Source organism: Myodes glareolus, chromosome 12 (assembly GCF_982192425.1).
Source record: "Myodes glareolus chromosome 12, mMyoGla1.1, whole genome shotgun sequence".
In the NCBI taxonomy this organism is placed as follows: domain Eukaryota; kingdom Metazoa; phylum Chordata; class Mammalia; order Rodentia; family Cricetidae; genus Myodes; species Myodes glareolus.
In genome coordinates, this window is record NC_142037.1 from 56550174 (window position 1) to 56572501 (window position 22328).

General features: G+C 37.6%; 1 protein-coding gene and 1 long non-coding RNA gene across 6 annotated transcripts in view; one reads left to right on the top strand and one right to left on the bottom strand.

Annotated features, from left to right (window-relative positions):
- Positions 1-1762: 1762 nt before the first annotated feature.
- The window catches only part of Pcdh9 (protocadherin 9), an 845344-nt gene continuing 824778 nt past the window's right edge, over positions 1763-22328 (bottom strand). For all 5 annotated transcript variants that reach the window (XM_087912265.1, XM_048421926.3, XM_048421924.3 and 2 more), the window contains one exon: positions 1763-3932. In XM_087912265.1, the coding sequence (XP_087768391.1) occupies positions 3559-3932 (374 nt within the window). In that variant the 3' untranslated portion in view covers positions 1763-3558. The remainder of the gene's footprint in view (positions 3933-22328) is intronic.
- Positions 11964-16980, top strand: LOC125392151 (uncharacterized). Its single transcript, XR_015739486.1, has 3 exons — positions 11964-12988; positions 13070-16083; positions 16626-16980. It is a non-coding gene; the product is annotated as an uncharacterized LOC125392151 (long non-coding RNA).

Consider the following 22328-nt stretch of genomic DNA (forward strand, 5'->3'; position numbering starts at 1 on the left):
CCTAACAGTGAGAGTAAGTGTGTCTCTGGCCATTATGGCTGCTCTTGGAATTCTTTTCCTCCTATTGCATTGCCTTTGTCCAGCCTCAATATGAGCACTTCTGTACTCTCTTATTACATCTTATTTGGTCTTGTTTGACTGTTGTCTCTTTCCTGAAGTGAAACAGGGGCAGAGTGGATTGGGGGAGAGCTGGGGATGGGATTAGCTGAGTGGAGTGAAAGGTGTAGAAATAGTGATAAAGATGGACTGCATGACAGAAGAATCTGTTTTCAATAAAATAAAATGTAAAAAGTTCACAGAGCATATAACTGAATGCCTACATAGATATTGGTCATATTACATGTCTTTGAAGAAATAGTGCATGACCATATAACAGAATTATCTTTCAAAGCTTCAATTATTTTCCAGTTGGTTCAGGGAGAGGACATTTACTTGCCTTGCATGAGAAGGAAAAAATCTTCCTTCCTTTCTATTCATATTTCTAAAGGCAGAATAGAATGATTTAACTTATTGTCAGAAAGAAATAAAGAATTAGACTTTGCAGGCTGTAGTATTTCTTCACAAAATTCCCATTTACTGGAAAAGAAAAGGAGAAGTAGTTGTCATGTGCATCAAATCAGTGGATTAATATGATTTATTAGGAGTTGACTTAGGATAGAGCATTCAGCTGATCATATAGGCCAAAGTATTTACGTTGTCTCTACCTCCTGTTTCTTATCCTCAGTTCCAAGGTGAGCTCTAAGGAAAGAACCATTTCCTTTCTCCAGCCTCCCACTCCAACTGGAGTCAAATATCATCCGCTGTTATATGGAAAATGTAAACACAGGACATATGTTTGAATGTGTCTTATTGCATCCATCCTGTAGGGTCCTGGGCTTCCTTTCCAAAGGCGAAATCAAGCCAGATGAAGCTTTGTTTGCTTCTTTTAGTTTTAGGTGGTTACTTCAGAATGGCTTCTCCTGGACAGAGGTGAACTTTGTTTCACACAATTACTACACACACACACACACACACACACACACACACACACACAGAGAGAGAGAGAGAGAGAGAGAGAGAGAGAGAGAAATCATGAAGACCTGTCTGTTTAATTAGTGTATCTAGCTTAGTTTCTGAGTCATTTCACAACTATGAATCATGAGTTAGATGAACTAATCCCCTCTACGAATTTCCTTGGCAATCATTTCACAGACCCTCTGAGGAACTAAAATTTTAATTCACCACCATTTTTCACAACAGTGAACTCTGTACTGACTGGTTTTGCGTGTCAACTTGACACAAGCTAGAATCATCAGAGAGGAAGAAACCTCATTAAGGAAATGCCCCCGTGATATCTAGCTGTAAAGTATTTTGTCATTTAGGTATCAATGGGGGAGGGGGAGGGCCCCACCCATGGTGGTTGGTGCCATCCCTGCACTTATGGTACGGTTTCTTCAAGAAGGTAGACTGATCAAGCCTTGGGAAGCAAGCTAGTAAGGAGCTCTCCTCCATGGCCTCTGTATTACCTCCAGCCTTCAGATTCTAGCCCTGCTTAAGTTCCCGTTCTGCGGTCCTCCAATGATGGACTGTGTTCTGGAAACCCATCACTGCACTTTTTCCTCCCCAACTTACTTTTGCTCAGGGTGTTTCGTCATAGTGACAGAAACCCTAAAACAATAGGTCTAGAAACTCCATAAGTCCTCCTTGATTGATAAGTGAAAGTTGAATTTTATTAAAATATTAGCGGTTTCGATGTTGAGCCAAGAATCAACACAACACAATCTGTAATTCAGAACGTTTATTGCAAGAGCTGAATAATTGTAAATAACGTAGAACTGGCAAAGCAGTAACAAGGATAATTGTTTAGATATTTATTTTGTCAAAGTCATCAAACACCCCTCACAAACCGACAAAAATGTACTTCAATAAGCAATGCACCCCTACCCATTATTTTCCATTATACTGTGGAAAAACGTGAACTGCTATTTACAAAGTAACTTTATTTTTGGTAAGAACAAATTAACTATCAGATTAGCAATTTTTTTAACTTTTTTCTTTTTTTTAACTTTTAAGTTGATGGTGAACCGTGGCATTAATATAACTTTCACTTCTTTCAATAAAGACATTTTGTTGCATGCTATTTATTTGTTTAAATCATCTGTCATGCCTTAACAAAAACCTCCTAAGAATGTTCAAATTTGGGTTTGTTTTGCACGTGCAACTGAGATCTTATTAACATTAACTGTCACTCTCTTGGTTTGACCTAAGTGACAAATGCTGGTACCTGCCAGGCATTGACCAACTATGATAACAAACAGTTAAACAGCAATAATTAGAGATTTATCCCTTTTTTTCCCCCAACTACCCTACCTGGAGAATGTTCTGTTACATCATGAAGGCACAACACATTAAATATTTTGTGGCTATGGTCTAATAACACTTGTGTTACAACAACAGTATTGTATATGAGGATCAACACAAACTTTGTTATTTCAACAAAGTTGGAGACACACATTTGCCCGATTGAAACTATTTTTGAGTAGTGATTTTTCTTCAGTATATGCTAATTTGAATACATTAGTTTTGCAAGAGTAGCAAGTACAGAATATTATATCACATTTGATGGATAACACTTTCTCATCACTTTCTCACTTAATGGTACTAATTAAGTGATTTTGATTTTTGCCTACTTTGAAAATAAGGATAACAAAAGGAGATTCTGAATTTCCAAGCGTTTGCAGGAGTATTGAGTGTTGCGATTGTTTGAAGTTTTCATTTTTTTCTCTCATCTTTATATTTTTATAGAGTTCTAATATCATAAGTTATCATATAAGAAGCAAAATTTCAGAACCTTTTTAAAACACAAATGTTTACGATCCTTAGAACAATGTGTGCCAAGACAGACTACTAACGCAGAAACACCTCACTGAAAGAAACAACAGAAATAAGAAGAGGGAAATTGAAAAAGGAAAGAAGCAACCATCAACACAGAATTATGCTACAACATTTTTAGGTGAATGCTATAAGTACACAAAAAGTTGTTAATAATAGCTTGCTTCTATTTACAGATACTTTAACACTGATTGACTTACAAGTGTCCACTAACGGTGTTAACAGCACAATAGGTTTAATGCTTATTTTTAAGTTCTGTTTGAAGTATAATGTCAAGTATAGAGGTCCCAGCATAAATCAATGACAAAAAGAGCACAAATTTCTAACTGGATATGTTCTGTCAGTCACTCCAATCCATGGAACCATCTTACTCTCCAAATGCATATTCTATTGTTCATAGCAGCAGTCCAGGGTCAAATAAAATGCAATAATAAAAATAAATTGCACAATGGAGAGATCTCTGGAGAGTTTAATCAATTCTAGGAAAGAACATCATCACAGGGCTAGTAGAACTAGTTTCTCTCTTATGTTGCAAAGCATTGTATTCTCCATGGTGCTAACACAAAGTTATGAGTTCCCTACTATAAGGGGCAGAGTTGTAGAGATCTATTGAATACATAAAGCTCCAACACACAGTATTAGCATGTCTATTTAGATTAAAGGTACTAGGTCCCATACAACTTCATCTTAAAGTTGGTGCTCCTTAGGACTCTCAATTGTGCCACCTGCTTGCTTATAGGACTTCAGATTTGCCAGAGGAATGTCTGCCATGTGGCTGCCATTGTTGAAATGGCCTTCGTTGGAGCCATACTGCTTACGGTCATTGAACTGGTTCCTGTTGGTGTCTTCTTTCCACGCTCTGGTCAGGGTGTGCCCATTCACAAGCTTGTCTTTCTTGACCCATTCTTTCTGTGGTGCAAAGGTCGACAGAGGAGATTTCGGGTGTTGATATGGACCCAAGCCAGGAGGCATCCAGCAATTATCAGAGTGGCCCAAAACCAGACACTCTTGAGTGCACATCTCCGTAGCTTCAGCTAATCCTCGGGGACCCAGAGGACCATCTGTAGAGGACAAGAGAGAAATTGGTTAAAATTCCCCTTCAAAATATTTTCATAGTAGAAATAGAATGACGATCTAATCTTTCCATGAAGCAAACCATTCAGAGATATTAGTCTCCAGATTTTTAAAATGAACATAAAGCAAACAAACTCTCTGTTATCAACGAACAAAAGTTTCTTAAATTTTTTAACCCTTTGTCTCCAAATCCAAAAGCAATGAATAACAAAAAGATACATGTGGGTAAACAGATACAACTGATCTTTATTAATGCTAAGGCATAAGACTTATTATATATATATATATATATATATATTAAAATTTATGGGGATGTGTTTAAACTTATGAGAAATTTAAAGGGATATTATGAATTAGGGAATATAAATTATACAATGCATAGAAACAAAAATTAAATATAGTACTTGAAAAACAATGTCATTAAAACTAAATGCTGTAAATAATTACATAAATACTGTTTTTCTATGTTGTGTTTTTTTCTATTTTGTGGTATGAAATCATATGAAAATAAGTTTTAAGTATTTTGTAATAAAACTAAATATTTGTTTTCATGACCTTCTTGACTAAATGTAAGAAATCTATTTGTAATAATTCCAAAGCACAAGTAAACATGAAGCCATGATGTCCATATTTGGTTTTTATGCCCTCATCTACATTCTAGATTTATAATGCATTAAATTAAAAATAACCCGGATGTGGTAATCCTTGAATATAATTTAGCTACATTAGTCCAAATGCTTAAGTCCATATTGGCAACATACTCAGACCACACATGTAAATAAACAGAAGAGGCAAACAAACATAGAACAAAGGCCAGGTTTCAAGCAATCACATCAAGCTACAATGATAATTGAATTACATGAATCATAATATTCAAACAAACTATCCATCATTTGATATCTATTTTTACTTTTTACCTGAAAGCAAAAGAAAAGCATATACTTTAACTTGTGTTTTAAAAGTAAATTCCTTGTTGAAAATGGATATTTTATCCTTTAATGAAAAACAATAGACAAATAGTTAGGGAACAAGATGGTGTGTGTGTGTGTGTGTGTGTGTGTGTGTGTGTGTGTGATAGAGAGTGTGTTTTAAACTGGTATTTTTACATTTTATTAAACGGTCAAGAGATAAATGATCCATTGAAAAGGAGAAATCAATTTTATTGAAAGATTAAATGTATAGGCAGGAATAATTAGGTATGAAACATTTTAAAAGTAGAGTCAACTTAGCCTGGTGACAACCCCTGCAATCATATCACATGAGAGATAGAAAAAGGAAAACGGGAATTAAAGCACAGCCTGGTCTGTAGGAGACATTTCTTCAAAAACGAAACCAAAAACTAAACAAGAGAAAGAAAACAAGGAGTCACCAAAAAAGAAAAAGTTCTAAATTATTTTTTATTATGCGTAGACAACAGTTAAAAATTATAAAGCAATAATTGGAATTAAGTATTTGCTAAATGTATTTAAGCAGTGTTAATTTTTTAAATGCTCAGGATTGCAGGTGACCTGGATCCTTTTCTGATTTGATTATTCCTTTGCATGTGATGAAGTTGTTGCTTAAATGGTAACAGTTAATGGTAAGTAGTAAACCCACAGACCACATGCTGAACAGGTTGGAGAACGTATGTAGACAGCCATGGCTGATAACACTATTCAAAAACACTCACATTTAGTCATATTTCTGGACTTAAAAATCTGCTTTTGAGTATAACCTTCAAATTTGTTCCCATATGACCTATAGTCTCATCTCCTCAAAAGCAAACAATTTTCTGATATTCAAACATACATTAATGTCTTAAAACTACTTCTCTGAAATCTCCAATAATAACTAACTTCCTTGGATATTTGATTTAAATTTTTCTATGAGCCTTTCTCCCCCTCTATAGCCCAGCCACACTTTCAAAGTTCAAACTAATTTCTCACTTTTAGGTTTGCTGTGGTGTACTTAGTGACTTTGCAGGCACAGAGTTAACACATTTTACTTAAAGCAAAGCCTGCTTCTTGCAAAAGGATCATGAGCTTGCAGCTGCCTTTTGCCTGGCCTGTTTTCATTTAATTACTGGCTCCTTCAAGGGTCATTTCTGTTCCATATTCCCCAAGCAAATTTCCGTGACCTCACTGATCCATCTGTAATAGGCACCTTGTAAGTTCCACACATCATCTTTCTTTTTGAGAGTAGCAAAATTTCAGAGCACTCTCCTCCAATTTTTTTTCATTTATGTCACTTTTTTTTCTTTGGGGGAGGGGAGTTTTATGCATACATGAGCTTTATTTTTTTGTTTTGTCCCCACTTGCTGAAAAATCCACTGATGTAGATGTAAAAGATCATGGCAAATCAGTTTTCAGCTTCCTTAGCAGCGCTAAGCAATTAGCAGCAGTTCACACTGATGATCTATGAACAATGCTAATTGTTAATTAAAATTTTATGAGGTTGAAAATGTTCTGAGAATTATTAAAGATATCCTCTGCTTAAAGGCAGACCTTAAGTAATTAGGATAGAAGATGCTGATTTCACAAACCTCACAACGAAAGATTCTCAACAGCAAAGTCTTTTGCCCAGCAATACTGGGTGACGGCTAATAAATGAATTATTTAACTTCTGTTAAATATATTCACTCCATTTAGAGATCAATGGAGATAAACCGGTGAAGCCTAATTTTTATGTGTTACATATCTTAGAGGCAGCACAGCAACCTTTAACCTTTACTTTTACAGTTTCAATTAATTGGATACATTTTTCTTTTCTTGAATGTTACAAGTTACCTCAGAAATGTCAATAGCATTAAGTTTTCATTGAACCCCTAAAAGGAAACCATGCAAGTTTATTTTTAAATTTGCCTCATTCAATATCCTGTGTCTATAATTATGTGTGAAACTCAAGTTTGACACATTGATTCACTTTAACAGAGTACAATTTTTTTTTCTCTCTCTCTCTCTTTTAGGATCAATGTTTATTATTCTGTAAAAGTGGGCTGAGCAGTAGCCACAAAAGGCACTGTGAGAGGCACCTGCAACAGAGCAGTTTACAAAACAAATACCCACACTACCCCCACAGAGCTCCCTTCTACCTTGGATATAAGGGTCTTTAGAGCCTTGGGCTTAGAGGGTAGAAATGGGTGACATCGTGAAGGAAAGGGGACCAGTTAATCGAATTAGAGATGCTTGTCTCTCTACAGAGTACCAGGTCCACTTTTATTCTCATTGTACAATTTTTCTAAGATTCTGAAAGTTCTACTTAAAGGAAGTTGGCAGACTAAGACATCCATGAGAGTTAAAATTTGCATATATCACACAATCCTTAGCATTCAAAACAGGTGACTCGTTACATTAAGCAATATATTTTTTTTTTCTTCAAGAATTCTACCAGGCACGATGCATTCTTATAAAGGAACGTGAAAAATCAGATAAAGATTATAAATAAAATTGTAGAACTTTTATATATTAAGTAACTTTTTAGTGGAACATGGATCATCGGGGCATGCACATAGTGACACGTGGATAGATGACAGGCAGAGTTTTTGAATTGTTGTTGTTGCTGTTGTTGTTAAATTTCCCATAAAGAGAAACCTAGACAAAAACACTCAAAGGGTTGATCTGAAAATGAGTGTACCAAGGACCTACTGCTCTTTGAATGATGCCCATAGATAGTCAGAGGACATTTGCTAAGCATTAGTGGTTCTTTCTGAATAGAATTATTTGAGTAATTTCTCAGGTATCAGCACATAAAAGCTATAAACTATAGCTACACTTATAGTGAGAATTTTAAAGAGAAGTAGAAAAAATGGATTAAGGTACTCAAGAAGAAGAAACACACAGTGGGGCTAAGGCTAAGTAATCATGAACTAGCAAGGAGAAGAGAAGAAATGGAGGGAGATAGGAAGGGAGTTAAGAAAGAAGAGAGAAAGATGGAAGGGTAGAAATAGAAGGCCGTGAATAGAATAAACTGGAGAAGAGGAAAGCTGAGGAAGAGAGGGATAAGAAAGAAACATATTAATAGAAATTTATTGTGTGATCAGCTTTGTTGGAAATTAGGAGGTATTTTATTCTTCATAATGGTTTTTGGAGGAAGGATGACATAAGAAAAATTACTATTTATTTTGGGCATATAAATTCAGAGGAAAAAGGAAACTGGATGCAAACTGTACTGAATTATATAGTAGAAATTAAATATATTTCTGTATTTCTCATATGTAATTGTTGTAAATTAGTTGTAAGAAAAATGGTAATTTGAGGATAAGTGTTATTGCAAGGAATATACCATGCAATTTATGGTTATCACTATTTTTGCTTATGCTTCTTATTCAACTCAGATGTTCCAACGCCTCTTTAAATGATAATCCTATGTTACAGTGTTAGAAGGCTGAAAATTCCACTAACTAGGTGATAGGTAGTGTTCCTTTTTAAAAATGTAGATTTAAGTATTTTCTTTTATTTGATATGTATGAGTGTTTTATCTGCATGTCTATTTGTGCACCAAGTAAGTTCATGCCTGGTATCAACAAAGTTAAGAAAAGGGATCTTAAATTGCGAGACTGAGAGGTAGAGAGGTTGTGAATCACAATGTGGTTGCTGACAATGGAGCCGAGATTAATCCTTGAGCCATCTCTCCAACAATAGATTGCAATTCTCTTTCTTTGGCAGGTATTTTATTCAATTTTTATTTTAAATTTTATTTTTTATATTACAAATGTTTGCTGCAGTTTTCTTTATTCATTGTTTGCATTTTTCTCAGTGTGTGCATTTCTCAGTTAGAAGACAACTGTCAGAGTTATGGCTTCCCTTCCTACCTGAAGAGTCATAGATTTAAATTCAGGTTCTTATTCCTAGGGCTAAGCACCTTTACACAATGAAGCATATTACTGCACTCTTAATTTCCCTTCAGACTTTATTTAAAAATTAGTCATAATCACAGTTCTAGATTCCTTGTAAATGTCTCGGGATTTTATGTGTTTTTGTGTGTGCATAGGTATGAATATTTAGGTGTATGTAAGTGCTGCCCAACTGTGTAATTTTGTTTTTGTTTTTGTTTTTTTATTAAAAGCTGTGACTTATGCAAGGCACATCACACATCCTGTTAAGGTTTCAAAACTGCCACAAATACTGGAAACTAGGGGCATCTCTGGAATAAGCTAGAAACCTAGTGCAATGAAAACTCATAGGATTCTATGAGGGTGACCCTAGCTAAGAATTCTAGCAGTAGAGGATATAGAACCTGAACCAGCAATCTCCTGTAACCAGGCATGACTCCCAGTGGAGGTCTTGGGACCCACACTTAGCCACAAAACCTTCTACAAACAATTTATCTTTCTTCCATGATGTGCTGGGGTCAGAAAGGCACAGAAATTGGAGTCAGAAAGGTACAGAAATTGTGGGAGTGACCATCTAATGACTGGTCCAGATGGTGCCCCATACGCTCCTTGAGAGGAAGCTCACCCCTAATGGCCAGGACTCAGAGGTAACATACCCCCAGAGACCTAGAATAGGACAAAATACAAGTGACAAAAAGAAAGAAAGAAAAATAAAAAGAAAAGAAAAAAAATCATTGAAATGATTCCTGACAATACTGTCTTATACTCATAGATTGATGCCTAGCCCAAATGTCATCAGAGAAACTTCCACCCAGCAACTGATGGGAACAAACACAGAGACCTACAGTCAAAGATTAGGTGAAGCTCAGGGAATTCTGTTGAAGAGAGGAAGAAAGGGCCAAGGATACCACAAGAAAACCCATAGAACTAACCCATAGCTTAAACTGACCTCATAGGAGCTCATGGAGACTAAACAGACAAGTCAGGGAACCTGCATGGGACTGATCTAGAAACTCTGCATATATGTTACAGTTTTGTCAAGTGGTCCTCTTGTGAGACTCCTAATAGACAACCCCTGATTCTGATGTCTGCATTTTGGACCCATTCCTCCTACTGGTTTGCCTCATCCAGACTTAATAAAGGAAGCGAGTCTCACTGCAACCTGATACATCTTGGCTGACTGTCTGATATCCATGGGAGGTCTGCCTGAATCTGAAGAGAAACAATGAAGAAGTGAATTGGCAGGGGGTAAAGGGAAGGTCTGTCAGAGGAATTGGGTGAAAGAGAGGGAGGGAAACTTTGGTTGAGATGTATAAACTAGTGTAATATATAAACAATAGCAACAGAAAAGTCATGATGACTTATGTAAGGTATATCACACATCCTGGTAAACATTAAAAACTGCCACTAATACTTTTAATAATTTAATCATTGCAATAAGTTTTTTCCTTTGTCTTAAAATAACTGAAAACTAACCCTGGTGACTTTAAATGCTGATAAGTTTATGTTTTCCTTTAAAAAACTAAAATTATGTATTCATTTTTATAATCTTCAATCTGAATTTACCCCTTCTGAATTTTGGTTTATAAAAACACAAGTGCTGAGAAAATTATACAAACCTTCAACCAGATCCTGGATTTTAACAAAACCAAAAGTACACACAACAGAGCTCCCTGAAAGTGATCTTAGAAAATATCAGGTCTCAAAATATTTATCCCTCAAAGTCGGCACAAGTCACATTCTCATTCAAAACCAAACAAAATATTTTCCAAAAATTTAAGCAATCGCGACAATCTGGATGTTCTCTCCTCTCCTGACTTTCGAAGATGTGGGCTCACTATGTTTATTTCAATGGAACTCTACTGTTCTTGGAGGACTGATGATTGCATGGTCCATGATGTCCTGTTTTCTACGTGGAAGTAGGACCATCCTTTCATTGTGTAACTCACTGTTTCTGGCTTAGTGAAATCAGTCTTACATCTTTATTATCTGAAACCCTTTCACTCTAAACTTGTATGACAATAAAGCAAAGCCTATGAGGATATTTAAATTACAGATTAATTTCATTCTGTCTACATTTCCTTTTCGTTTGTTGTACGTTTTTTTTTCCTGTGAATGAGTCTTAATGTGGTTGTTCTTATTAGTAAAATATATGTAAACACTCTGCTGACTCTCTTCCTTCTATTTGGTTGCCTTGTCCAGTCTTGATATGAGGCCTTTTCTTTTGATTTCTTGAGTTTTGATTTTTTCCTATTTGTCTTTTCCTGGAAGTTGTACTTTTCTGAAGAGGAAGAAAATGGGAGAAAATCTAGGGTAGAACAGAGGTAGGGGAACTTAAGAGGAGAGGAAGGAGTGGAAATGTGTTTACGATGTAAGTGCATGAGAGAAGAAACTATGAACAAAATAGATAAGTCAAGTCATTTCTTTGGACTATTGGATTATTTTTGCCATATGGCACTTGATTTTTTATTTTGTTCAATATTATAGGACAAAGAAAATTCTTGCGAACTAATAAATATCTAATTGTCATGTTGTAATGTCCATTTGTTGACACAAATGTGTGTACCTATATAAAAAGAACATTTTAAAAAGAAAAAATTAATTTTATAAGTTTTGTTAAATGATTGTATTGGGAAACACAAACCAACAACAATCAAATCAATATAAATTACAAACAAACAAAAAACTATACTGTAAATGTCACAGCTTTTCAATCCTCATATTGATTAAAGTTGGGAATTTAGCTAGAAATATTTGTGATCATCAGGGAAGTAGAATGGGGGCATCGGGACAGTGAGTGATGGCATATTAATGGAGAGAGAAGAGTAGAACACAGGTGATGAGAAGAGAGTCATGGACAATAACTAGAAGGAAATTTTAAGTAGGAGAATAGAGACAGAGTAAGAGAGAGATAACTAACACTAAGGGATGCTTCAAATATCATGTGGAAACATGTACTTTCATGAACATCATTCTTATACACATACACAAACACACACACACACACACACACACACACACACACACACACACGTGCTCTCTCAAGACGCCCAAGTCTATATTTGGCCTATTACCATGGCTATTTGTTTCCAACTGCAATTCAATGATAGAAATCTATTGCAGAAGACACTGCATATTTGAGTCACAGAATTTGCAGAATTAAGCTGGTACTGAAAGACCCCCGCCTGGCTTAGGTGCTGTAATGCCATTTTATAGCAAGGCTTGAACTAAGAACTAGGGCTCATAATAAGGTCACAGATGATATTGCCAAGTCTGTACAAACAGGATGCCTGTGGTTAGACACCAGGAGTTATGTCACCCGCATGAGAAAGATTAAGGGGGAGGAACGGAAAGTCCCCAAGCTGCCAACATAGCTGTTATGCACCCAGCGGAGAGCCAACACCCTGTCTCAGGCATGACCTCATGGCCTCATTAAAACTGACCAATGAGACCCCTGTAACGATGCATCTGCTTCTGTATGCCTGCTTCTACCTACCCCAACCCCATATAATCTGCCCCAAACCCAGCCCGGGGCGCTCAGTCCTCCACGTGATTGCCACACCTACAGGCCCTGTGTGAACAACAAAAATTGCCTCTTGCTTTTGCATCCAGTGGCTCAGACTTGGTTCTTGGGTGAGGGTCTCCAAGTGTTATAGACACCCTCTGGGAGGTGTTTCATTTGGGGGCTCGTCCGGGATTCAGAGAACCACCTGCCCAACCCACCCGACAACCCACCGAGAGGTAAGCTGGCCAGCCACTGTTTGTCCCTGTCTGTCTGCTGTTTTGTTCTGTCTTTAATGTGCTGCGCTGCGTCTATAAAATCGACTCAGTTCCATGGTCGTTTAGAACTCTGAGCGGCTTGAGAAGGAGCTGACGTGCTTGGACTTCTCCCCCGCCACCCTGGAAGACGTTCCAGGGGCTCCAGAAGCTCAACTTTTTGGAGCTCAGTACGTGTCTGAAGGATACATTGTTCTGCATGGGGAACGGGGACCTCACATCTCTGACTCCCCATCTGAATTTTTGCTTTTGTTTTTACGCCGAAAACGAGCAGCGCGTCTGTTAGCCAGTTGTCTGGTATTTTTGTCTGTTTTATTCGTTTGTATTATATCTTACTGTGAAATAACCATGCGTCAATCCATGACTCCCCCCCTAAGTTTGACTCTATATCATTGGGCTGAAGTCTGTGACCGTGCCTCCAACCAGTCGGTTGAAGTGAAGAAGAAGAAATGGCAGGTATTATGCACTTCTGAATGGCCCACCTTTAACATGGGATGTCCAAGGGATGGGACTTTTAACATTACTAATATTTTACAGATCAAGGAAAGAGTCTGTGACAAGGGACCTCATGGGCACCTGGACCAGGTTGCCTACATCATCACCTGGGAAAGCCTGACTTGCAATCCTCCTCTCTGGGTAGTCCCCTTTGTCCTTCCCAAACTACCATCTTTGACCTCTCCCACTGCTCCCCCATCTCACCCAAACCCCCCTTCCTCCTCTCTCTACCCTACCCTAATTAAGAAGGATCCCCCAAACCTGTTTTGCCACCTGACTCAGATACCCCCCTTATAGATCTTCTGTCCAAGGACCCTCCTCCTTACCACCCACCCCCACAGGCACCAAAGCCTGCCACCAAAGTCGGCGGGATTGAGGACTGGCCCAAGTCAGTCTCCACAGCCTCAGGAGAAACCTGACACCACCACGGCAGAGGCTCCCTCCCTCCCAATTCCCCCGTTGCAGGGAGCCTACAGAGGCATAGGGAACCAGCCTCTTTAGAAGGCACCTCACACTCACAAGCTTTCCCCCTGCGTTGGGGGACTGGGATGGCCACTTACAATATTGGCCTTTTTCTGCCTCTGATCTCGATAACTGGAAACAACATAATCCCACTGGAAATGACCCTATACCGTGCTCTTAACTACACCCACGGCATTGAAGGTTGATGGGATTGCTGCCTGAATCCACGAATCACCCATCAAGGCCGCTCAACCGGGACACCTTCCTGACGGATGGGATCCAGAACCATCATGGACACTCCAACGCTCCCAAAATCCTTTAAAGATAAGACTTGTCAGGGCTTAGCACTGATGCTAACCCTGGCTCACAGACCACACTCAGTCGGACTGCCTGCCTGAAAGAGTCAGAGATTGTCCTGACAGGACAGCCCAGAAAGCCGGCATTTTAAAACAGCACAGCTTTTTTCCTGCTACGACTGAAAACCAAAAAGCATGCACTCAGCTTTTCATCAACACCGTTTAAGTGTTTCGTGGCAGGACCTCTTAAAAGAGCTGCAGGGTTTTGCAGCTAAAGCTGAGTCAGGAAGCCTCTCTTAGATGAGAGTCTTGCTTGCCTCTAGCAAGCAGAGCAGACTCGAGAAATTGCTGCTACCAAGAAAACATGCTAACATAGATAAGGATAATGGGGTAACATAAATTATAAGAGTTAACAAGAAGCCTGACCTAATGGGCCAATCAGTTTATAATCTTATGTAGTCTTGTGTGTGATTTTCCTTGGGAATTGCCGGTTGTGGGGTACTGGGTGGGACAGAAACCCCAACAAGCCGGCCCTACATGTTACACTGCTGGGTATCAGAGGGATCGCGGCTGGTATAGGGATAGGGACTTCTGCCCTACTTCAGAATGAGCAATACATGCAGTTGCAAGCTGCTATGAAGGCTGACCTACAAGCTCTAGAAAAATCGGTTAAAGCACTTAAAGACTCCTTAACTTCCCTGTCCAAGGTAGTCCTACAAAATAGAAGGGGGCTTGATTTATTGTTCCTTCAAGAAGGGGGGTTATGCGCCGCACTTAAGGAAGAATGTTGCTTTTATGCTAATTAGACAGGAATAGTAACTGAAACCCTGGATAAGCTCAAAGATAGATTAGCCAAACGTCAAAGGGAATTTGAATCACAGCAAAATTGGTTTGAAAGCTGGTTTAATCGATCTCCCTGGTCTACAACCCTGATCTCCGCAATTACGGGTCCTATAATTATTTTAATGTTCATCCTAACCATTGGACCCTGCATTATAAATCGTTTAATGCAGATTGTAAGCGATTGTTTATCGGTCATCCAGACTCTGGTCCTGGCCCATCAGTACCAGGTCTTAAAACAACAGGAGACAGAGTTCTCCTGAACCAATAAGTAAAAGATTTTACTTTAGGATAAAAAGAAATGGGGGAAATGAAAGACCCCCCCCCCCCGGCCTGGCTTAGGAGCTGTAATGCCATTTTATAACAAGACTTGAACTAAGAACTAGGGCTCATAATAAGGTCACAGATGATATTGCCAAGTCTGCACAAACAGGATGCCTGTGGTTAGACACCAGGAATTATGCCACCCGCATGAGAAAGATTAAGGGGGAGGAACGGAATGTCCCCAAGCTGTCAACATAGCTGTTATGCACCCAGCAGAGAGCCAACACCCTGTCTCAGGCATGACCTCATGGCCTCATTAAAACTGACCAATGAGACCCCAGTAATGATGCATCTGCTTCTGTATGCCTGCTTCTACCTACCCCAACTCATATAATCTGCCCCAAACCCAGCCCGGGGCGCTCAGTTCTCCACGTGACTGCAGCACCCACAGGCCCTATGTGAATAAAAATTGCCTCTTGCTCTTGCATCCAGTGACTCGGACTTGGTTCTTGGGCGAGGGTCTTCAAGTGTTTTAAACACCCTCTGGGGGTCTTTCAGTACTGAGCAAGAAGTTCATCCATGTTGCTTACTCTTCCTTTGACTGAAGGTTTTATTCAGGTTGTTGGAGAGAAAAGTCAATAGTCCTACCCAACAGAAATCCCTTTGAATCACAGCGATGATGAGATGGCCAATGTACGTCCATGGATACAGTAATGATAGTCTTATAATTGGATTTAATGCCCGTTCTACAGAAAAAACACATGCCTGGTACTGGAAATCTAATCAATAACACATTAATAGAGACTTTGCAAACTCTAAGTGTTGAACCTACTACTTTTACTTTGTAAAAGGAATCCAGTACCAACAGGCCTTTATAATATAAATCTTTCCACTGGGATATTACTGCAGTTTTTCTCAGCACAGAAGTTTAATTGTGCAGTGAGTGGTGGTTAATGCAGCAAATCTCAGCTTAAAATGCAGAGAATAAGTTTTCCTGGAGGGCTCTGTTGTAAGTTCAACATCTCTTTTATATACCTTCTCTAAAAGGCTCAGAGAAGTTGGCAGAAGAGGATGCGGAAAGATTGTCCAAGTCAGACGTAGAAGAGGACTCTGCTTAAAGGAGTTTTTCTGGCCATGGTAGAACCACAGGACTCACGAACATAGAGCAGCAGTGATTCTTGCTACAGGATCAAGGTAGTCTTCATTCCATTTTATCACCAATGATCGAGGTGTTCAGGGGCCCCAACTGCTATAAGTGCTATTATTAGTTTATGTCTATAGAGGGGGGAGGGCAAGCCATATTTTTAGAAACTGTGACCAGAGGTAGGTTGCTAATGCTTATTTAAATGGCACCACTCTCATTAGCATGTGGGCAACAGATATTGAACTCTGTAAGTTATGTATGGAAGCTGGGGACTAGGTAGCAGATGAATCTGGAATGAGACAGGTTGGGAACAAGGAGGAATATGATCTAAACACATTGCATGTAGGTATGAAATTATCAAAGTATTAATGAAAATATTATGGAAGATAACACATTATTTTTAACTTCTGTTTTCCTCAAGTTGCCTCAGTCCTTTCTATTAGCATGAGCGGGTAAACCAAAACACCAGTAATCATCTTAACATGATAGCTATACCCACTGATTTCCGTTTGCCCTAGCCATTTACCTAAGATTTAGGCAAAATAAGGCTTTACTTATTTATTTTACCTAAGTTTTACTTGTTTTTCTTTAGGAGATGGAGTTTCATTATAAAGTTGTGGCTGGTCTGGAACTCAGTATGTAGACAAGGCTGGCCTCAACATTTGAGCAATTCTTGTCCCTCTACCTGGAAGTGCTAATATTGAAGGTATATACTAACACATCAATTAAGAGGCAACCCAATTTATCTGAAATTCCTGGTCTTATCCCTCAGCCTCTTTGACTTCAGCATTTGCTCTCTGAGATGGGCCCTCACACCAGCCATAGACCTGCATTGAATAACTTTGCTTTGGGTTTACTGTTATTAACCAACTGTAGAAAACGTTAAATTTTTGTATTTGTTTCTTCTCTTAATCATTCTTCTTATAATAAAATTCCAGGAAAATAAACATTCTCAGTCATTTATTTTAAGTTCATTGTAGAAGACCAATACAACAAATTTTAGTATTTTTACTAGCTTATTTCTACTCCGGGGATCTTTCTTTTTCTTTCCTTTGAAAATTTTCTTTTGCAATCAGCATAGAAGAGAAAATGGTTTATCTTCTTTTAGATTAGCTTGAATAGAATTTTTATATTGTAAGTGTTGGAAAAGCTGAAAGAAATGTCCTAAGCATATTTCTTTGATAGATTTGCAATAGACACCATTGGATATTTATTATTCTCTGTATTTTTTGAGTTATTGTGAAAATTGGCATGGCTAATTTACTAACAGTCTAAACATGGACAAACTAAATAATTTTCCAGGGAGAGCTGCCATCAGAAACAGAAAGAACTGTTGACCATTGTGCAAACTCCCATTATATTTCTTTCTACTTTACACTAATTTTCTTATTCCAAAGCAACACTATTAAAGAATGTCATATTAGGGCTAAATGTTATTGAGTTACTACTCTGTTCTGATGCAAAAATTACCAAAGAAGCCTGTGTTTTGATGTCACTGCAATGCAGAGTTTATGTGTAGTGATTAAGCCATCTGAATAGGTTTAACCTAGAGATGAATGTAGAACACTTGAGTAATCATTTCCCACCATACTCAAGAATCCAGTCAACAGTAGCAAAGACATTTGATGAAACTATTTGCTTTTTGTGGCTAGAGAGACAGTTCAGTATTTACATTTTGCTTTATGAGTGTGGGCACCAATGTTCAATTTCCAGCATCTGAGTAAAATACCTGGCTGCAATGGTTTATGCTTGTAACCCCAATTGTGGGCAGGTGGAAAGACATGAATATTTGGAAATCTGAATGAACAGCTAGCCTTCCTTATAGTACAAACCATAAGACACACATGAAGTCTATGTCAGAAATGGTGAAGAATGCCTGTGACACTTCACACACGATTGACCTCTGGTATCACAGGTGCTTGAATGTGCACTTAAACAAACACAAATATACCTTAATGTACACATACATATGTACAAAAAATGTTTTTTTCTAAATACAGTCTATTTTCATGTTGTCATTTCAGCAGTAATGACCAACCTCTGGTGCATGGGATATGCGACTTAGAATAGCCACAAATTCAGTCCAACATATTCTTTTATATTTTCTCTTTAATTTTTTCTTTCGTTTTATAACTTTATTGTGTGTTCTCAAGCATAAATTTTGTGGAAGACATTATGTGGCACTGTTTAAAGATTATAAAATATCACACATTTAACACTTGGGGTCTGGAATACCTTCCAAAGGTTCACGTGTTCTAAAGGTCTGGTTATCAGTCTACAGTTACTGGGATATGGCATAACCATGTCCATATGCATAACCATTAGTGAAGGGACGTTAGACGATTCTGCATGTAACTGCAGAGGACATAACCTCAGCTGCTCCTCTTACTCAGAGTGGTGTGAATGGCCCTCTTCACCATAGGCTCTTGCTATTATATACTATGTTGCCATGAGCTCAAACAATGTGGTCAAGCAAAATATAAACTGACAGTTGTATGAATGAGTCGTATTCCTCTTAAGTTCTTTTTCCCAGATATCTGTTAGACTGACAAAAATATGACTCATCAATTTAAGAATGGTCTAAAATATGTGGGAGAAAGCACATAGCATAACCGCAGAGCCACTCAACTGATACAGGGACTTGAGTTTGCTCAAATTTAGTAAGGGATGTAGATTCCAGATACTAACTGAAAGGTTTATTTTTGAGAAAAATGTTCCCATTTATTCAGCCTTTCACTAATAACTTTTTTTGATTTAACTCATTTTAGGTAAAAATGATTGTTGCAGAAAGCATGTGAAGTCAGAACAAATCCTTGAATTTCAAGCACCCACAGTCATCAGAAACTCATCTGAGTTCTAGCAGAACAATGAACGAGAATAGATTTGGAAAAAGCAATTTTAGATTTCATAGATCACAGTCTCTCATTTATAAATTAAGATAAAAACGCTGGGTATTGATGCATGAGATTTTTATATTTCTTACTCCTTGATGTCACTAAGTTTGTTAGCCATAGAACCTGATAATTAAGTATTTTGGTATTATTCTCATTTTACATATCAAGAGTGCAATACACCCCAAAATATCATGATTCTATTGTTCTGGTAGGTGATTTTGTCATCTGGGTTACATTTATGTTTTGGAATATAAAATTAAATTTCCAGTGAACACACTCATTTCTATATGCAAGAGGAAAGTTATAGTTTATACACTCTTCATACAGAAATGGCCCTCTTAGTCACAGATAAGAAGTCAATATTTGTAGATGGAGACAATCCAAATACAATAACCCCGTCTCACTCAGAGGATCAGATTCTTTTCCAGAGAAGATATTAATATGCAGTAAACTGCATGCGTAGCAGTAGGCCTTTTCTCGTTCTCTGTAGGTAAGTTTTCAAAAGAAAACGGTTTCAGGTAATTTTATGTTTTCTCATTCGTTTCCTATTACAATTTTATGTTGAAATCCATTCAAAGGCAACCGTTTAATGAACCAGACATTCATTGATTATGTAAGCTAAGTTTCAAATTTTTATCAGATTTGATTTGGAACACCTTGCTCACATTACTGCATATCACATTTAATTTATTCTGGAGTTTACTATTTATTTTAATGGTATTTGGTGACTTTCATTTAAAAAAAAATAATCAGTATACTGATCCCTGAATTACTCTCCATTTCCTGTGGGCTCAATTCATTCACAGAAACTATAAGTACATCATATTTAGACTGAAAAACCTTTTAAGGAAAGTATCGTAATTATAAGGCAATGAAGTCACTTAAAAGAGACTGCCCATCCAATATCACAACTTTACTCTTATGGGAAATGAGTTAGTATAGTATGAAGCCAAATAAAAGTAACTTAGCCTAGGAAAATGGATTTAGATTACTGCAACATGGTAGCAGTTTCACAAACTTTTATATTTATAAACAAAAAATCTGCGTCTGAATGTTTATCTCTCCATACTCACTGAATTTAAAAGGTTCACCAGGTCTACAATATTTAAAGTGGCCGTTATTATTGTTGTGTTGATTTGGGTTTTTTGATTTGTTTTGTTTTCTCCTGGAAATCTGTTCACAAGATTGATTTCCTGGTAAATGAAACTTAAAAATATAGAAACAATGTATATAATTTTACTTTCTTAAAATGTTACAAGTACTTGTCTGAATCCAAGCAGTTGGTACACAATGTAGGATAGTAATTTTACTTTATCCAGTAAAGTATCTCTTACATACTGCCTTCCACAATAACTAGTCAGAATAAGAATCAGGTGAAGTTCATATTCATGTTGATGCTCAGAAATCTGTGATGATTTTTTTTAAAAAACTAAGTTGTGTCTCTGCCATTTGAATTTGGAGCTAATATCTGAGCTTAGGCATTCTAATTCTCACAATCTTAGATAGTAAGTAATTACATAAGACTGTTAAGTCTCTGAAATATTAGGAAGTATACATCATTAAATAATCCAAGATCTCTGAAGCTGGGAAGATGACTCAATGTGTAAAACACTGCTCAGCTTGAGGGCTTGAGTTAGAAACCAAGAACCCATGTAAAAGGTGATCGCATAGTGATCCCAGTGTCTCTGCGGCGACATGGGAGAGAGAGACTGAGGAGTACCTAGGAGCATGTTTGCCACCCAGCTATGGCAATGTTTACAGCAGGAGAAATAATAGATCCTGTGTCAAACAACATAGAAAACATAGGCCTATATCTTAATTTGTTCTCTCATCTCCACACATGTATTAAATTGTACACAGGTCTTAATACGCATAAGAGTAGGGGCATACACACACGTAACCAAAGACCTCAAGATATGATGCAATTTACTACTGTTAAATGGTATCTGAAAATCATTATTTCAGAGACCAAATGCAGGAGGAGCAAAACAAAAAATCAAACAAACAAAACAAATCTCTAGTGTGGTTCATGAGATTTATGAGTGTACAAGCACATATGTTTATACTTGAATTATTTTACCACCACTTTTAATTGAAATGTCATTATCTCCCTGCTTCTCAAATGTTAATACACTTATGAATCACTTGATGAAACCTTTAAAATGCAGATTATGAGACAGGAAGTGTGGAGTGTGTCCTGAATCCTCACATTTATGCAAATTCCTCTGAAAAAAATGCTATCTGATGTTCAGGAACCTCATGTTGAGATGCAATGACATATTTTTATTTCTTTTCAGTCTATGATTTCTCAAATAAAGTTAAATTTCTCAGAGTTCATCTTGTTTCTGAGATCACCAGAGATCCTTTAAACACATGTATGTTTGTTTCCACAGAGAAGTGGTGACTCAGTAGCTTGGATGTGGAGTGTAGGATCTTTCAAATTCCAAAGCTGACCCACTCTACATCCTTGCATTCACGAACCTTACTGCTTCTACTTCCTGTGATACAGAACAAGCTTCTCCAGAACGCTCTTGTATAAAATTGGCTCTAGTAAACTCTCAGTATAATGTGACCTTGCGTGCTGATGACCCCACAGTTTATATCATGGTCCTTTGTGTTCTTAGACCATGACACAAGACCTGACTACTACTTGCCTGTATTGTTAGATTTCAAAGTATCATTTCCGAATTAAAATAAATGTTTTTATTTCCCCCCTGCCTAGCTTTTATTCATGAAATTTATTTATTATCCATTCCTTCATTTGTTTGTTTCTTCTTTCATACATCCTCTAGCCCTGGAAATTTTAGAACTAACTCTGCAGCCCAGTTTGGCTATTATCTTGCAGTACTGAATCTGCCGAGCGAGAGCTGGAATTACAGACACAATCTACCACACTCAACTTCAATTCATCATTCTGAAATAAGAAATATTAATCATACAATTGATGTTTCGGAAAAATACAAATTTAGAAATGAAAATGCAGTCATCTTCGGCACCTTTTAGGCAGAAATCTACAGTTTGTCTCTTCACAATGTTTTCCATTCTGTTTCTGTGATACAATAAGCAATCAGTGATTGTGTCAAACACATGGCAAAGAGGTTTCAGAGTTGCAATAAATTTACCAATCCATTGCATTTTGACAAATAAAAGTAGTTAAGGGAGGCCCCAACGTGAGCTTGATTACAAGATGCCATACGGCAAGTTTCTGAGTTCAGTTTCTAAGACCTGCCAGAATTGCTCATTCTTCAGGCTGCACATTCGTCAGCTCACCTTCACGCCTTTAAGGACCATAAATAACCAACAAACTGAGTAGGCTGGAAGCTCAGCGTGGACCAGCACTTCCAGAATGGAAGGCAATCAAACAGAATCTTGATGACAGCCTTGTGAGACTTGAATTCTGT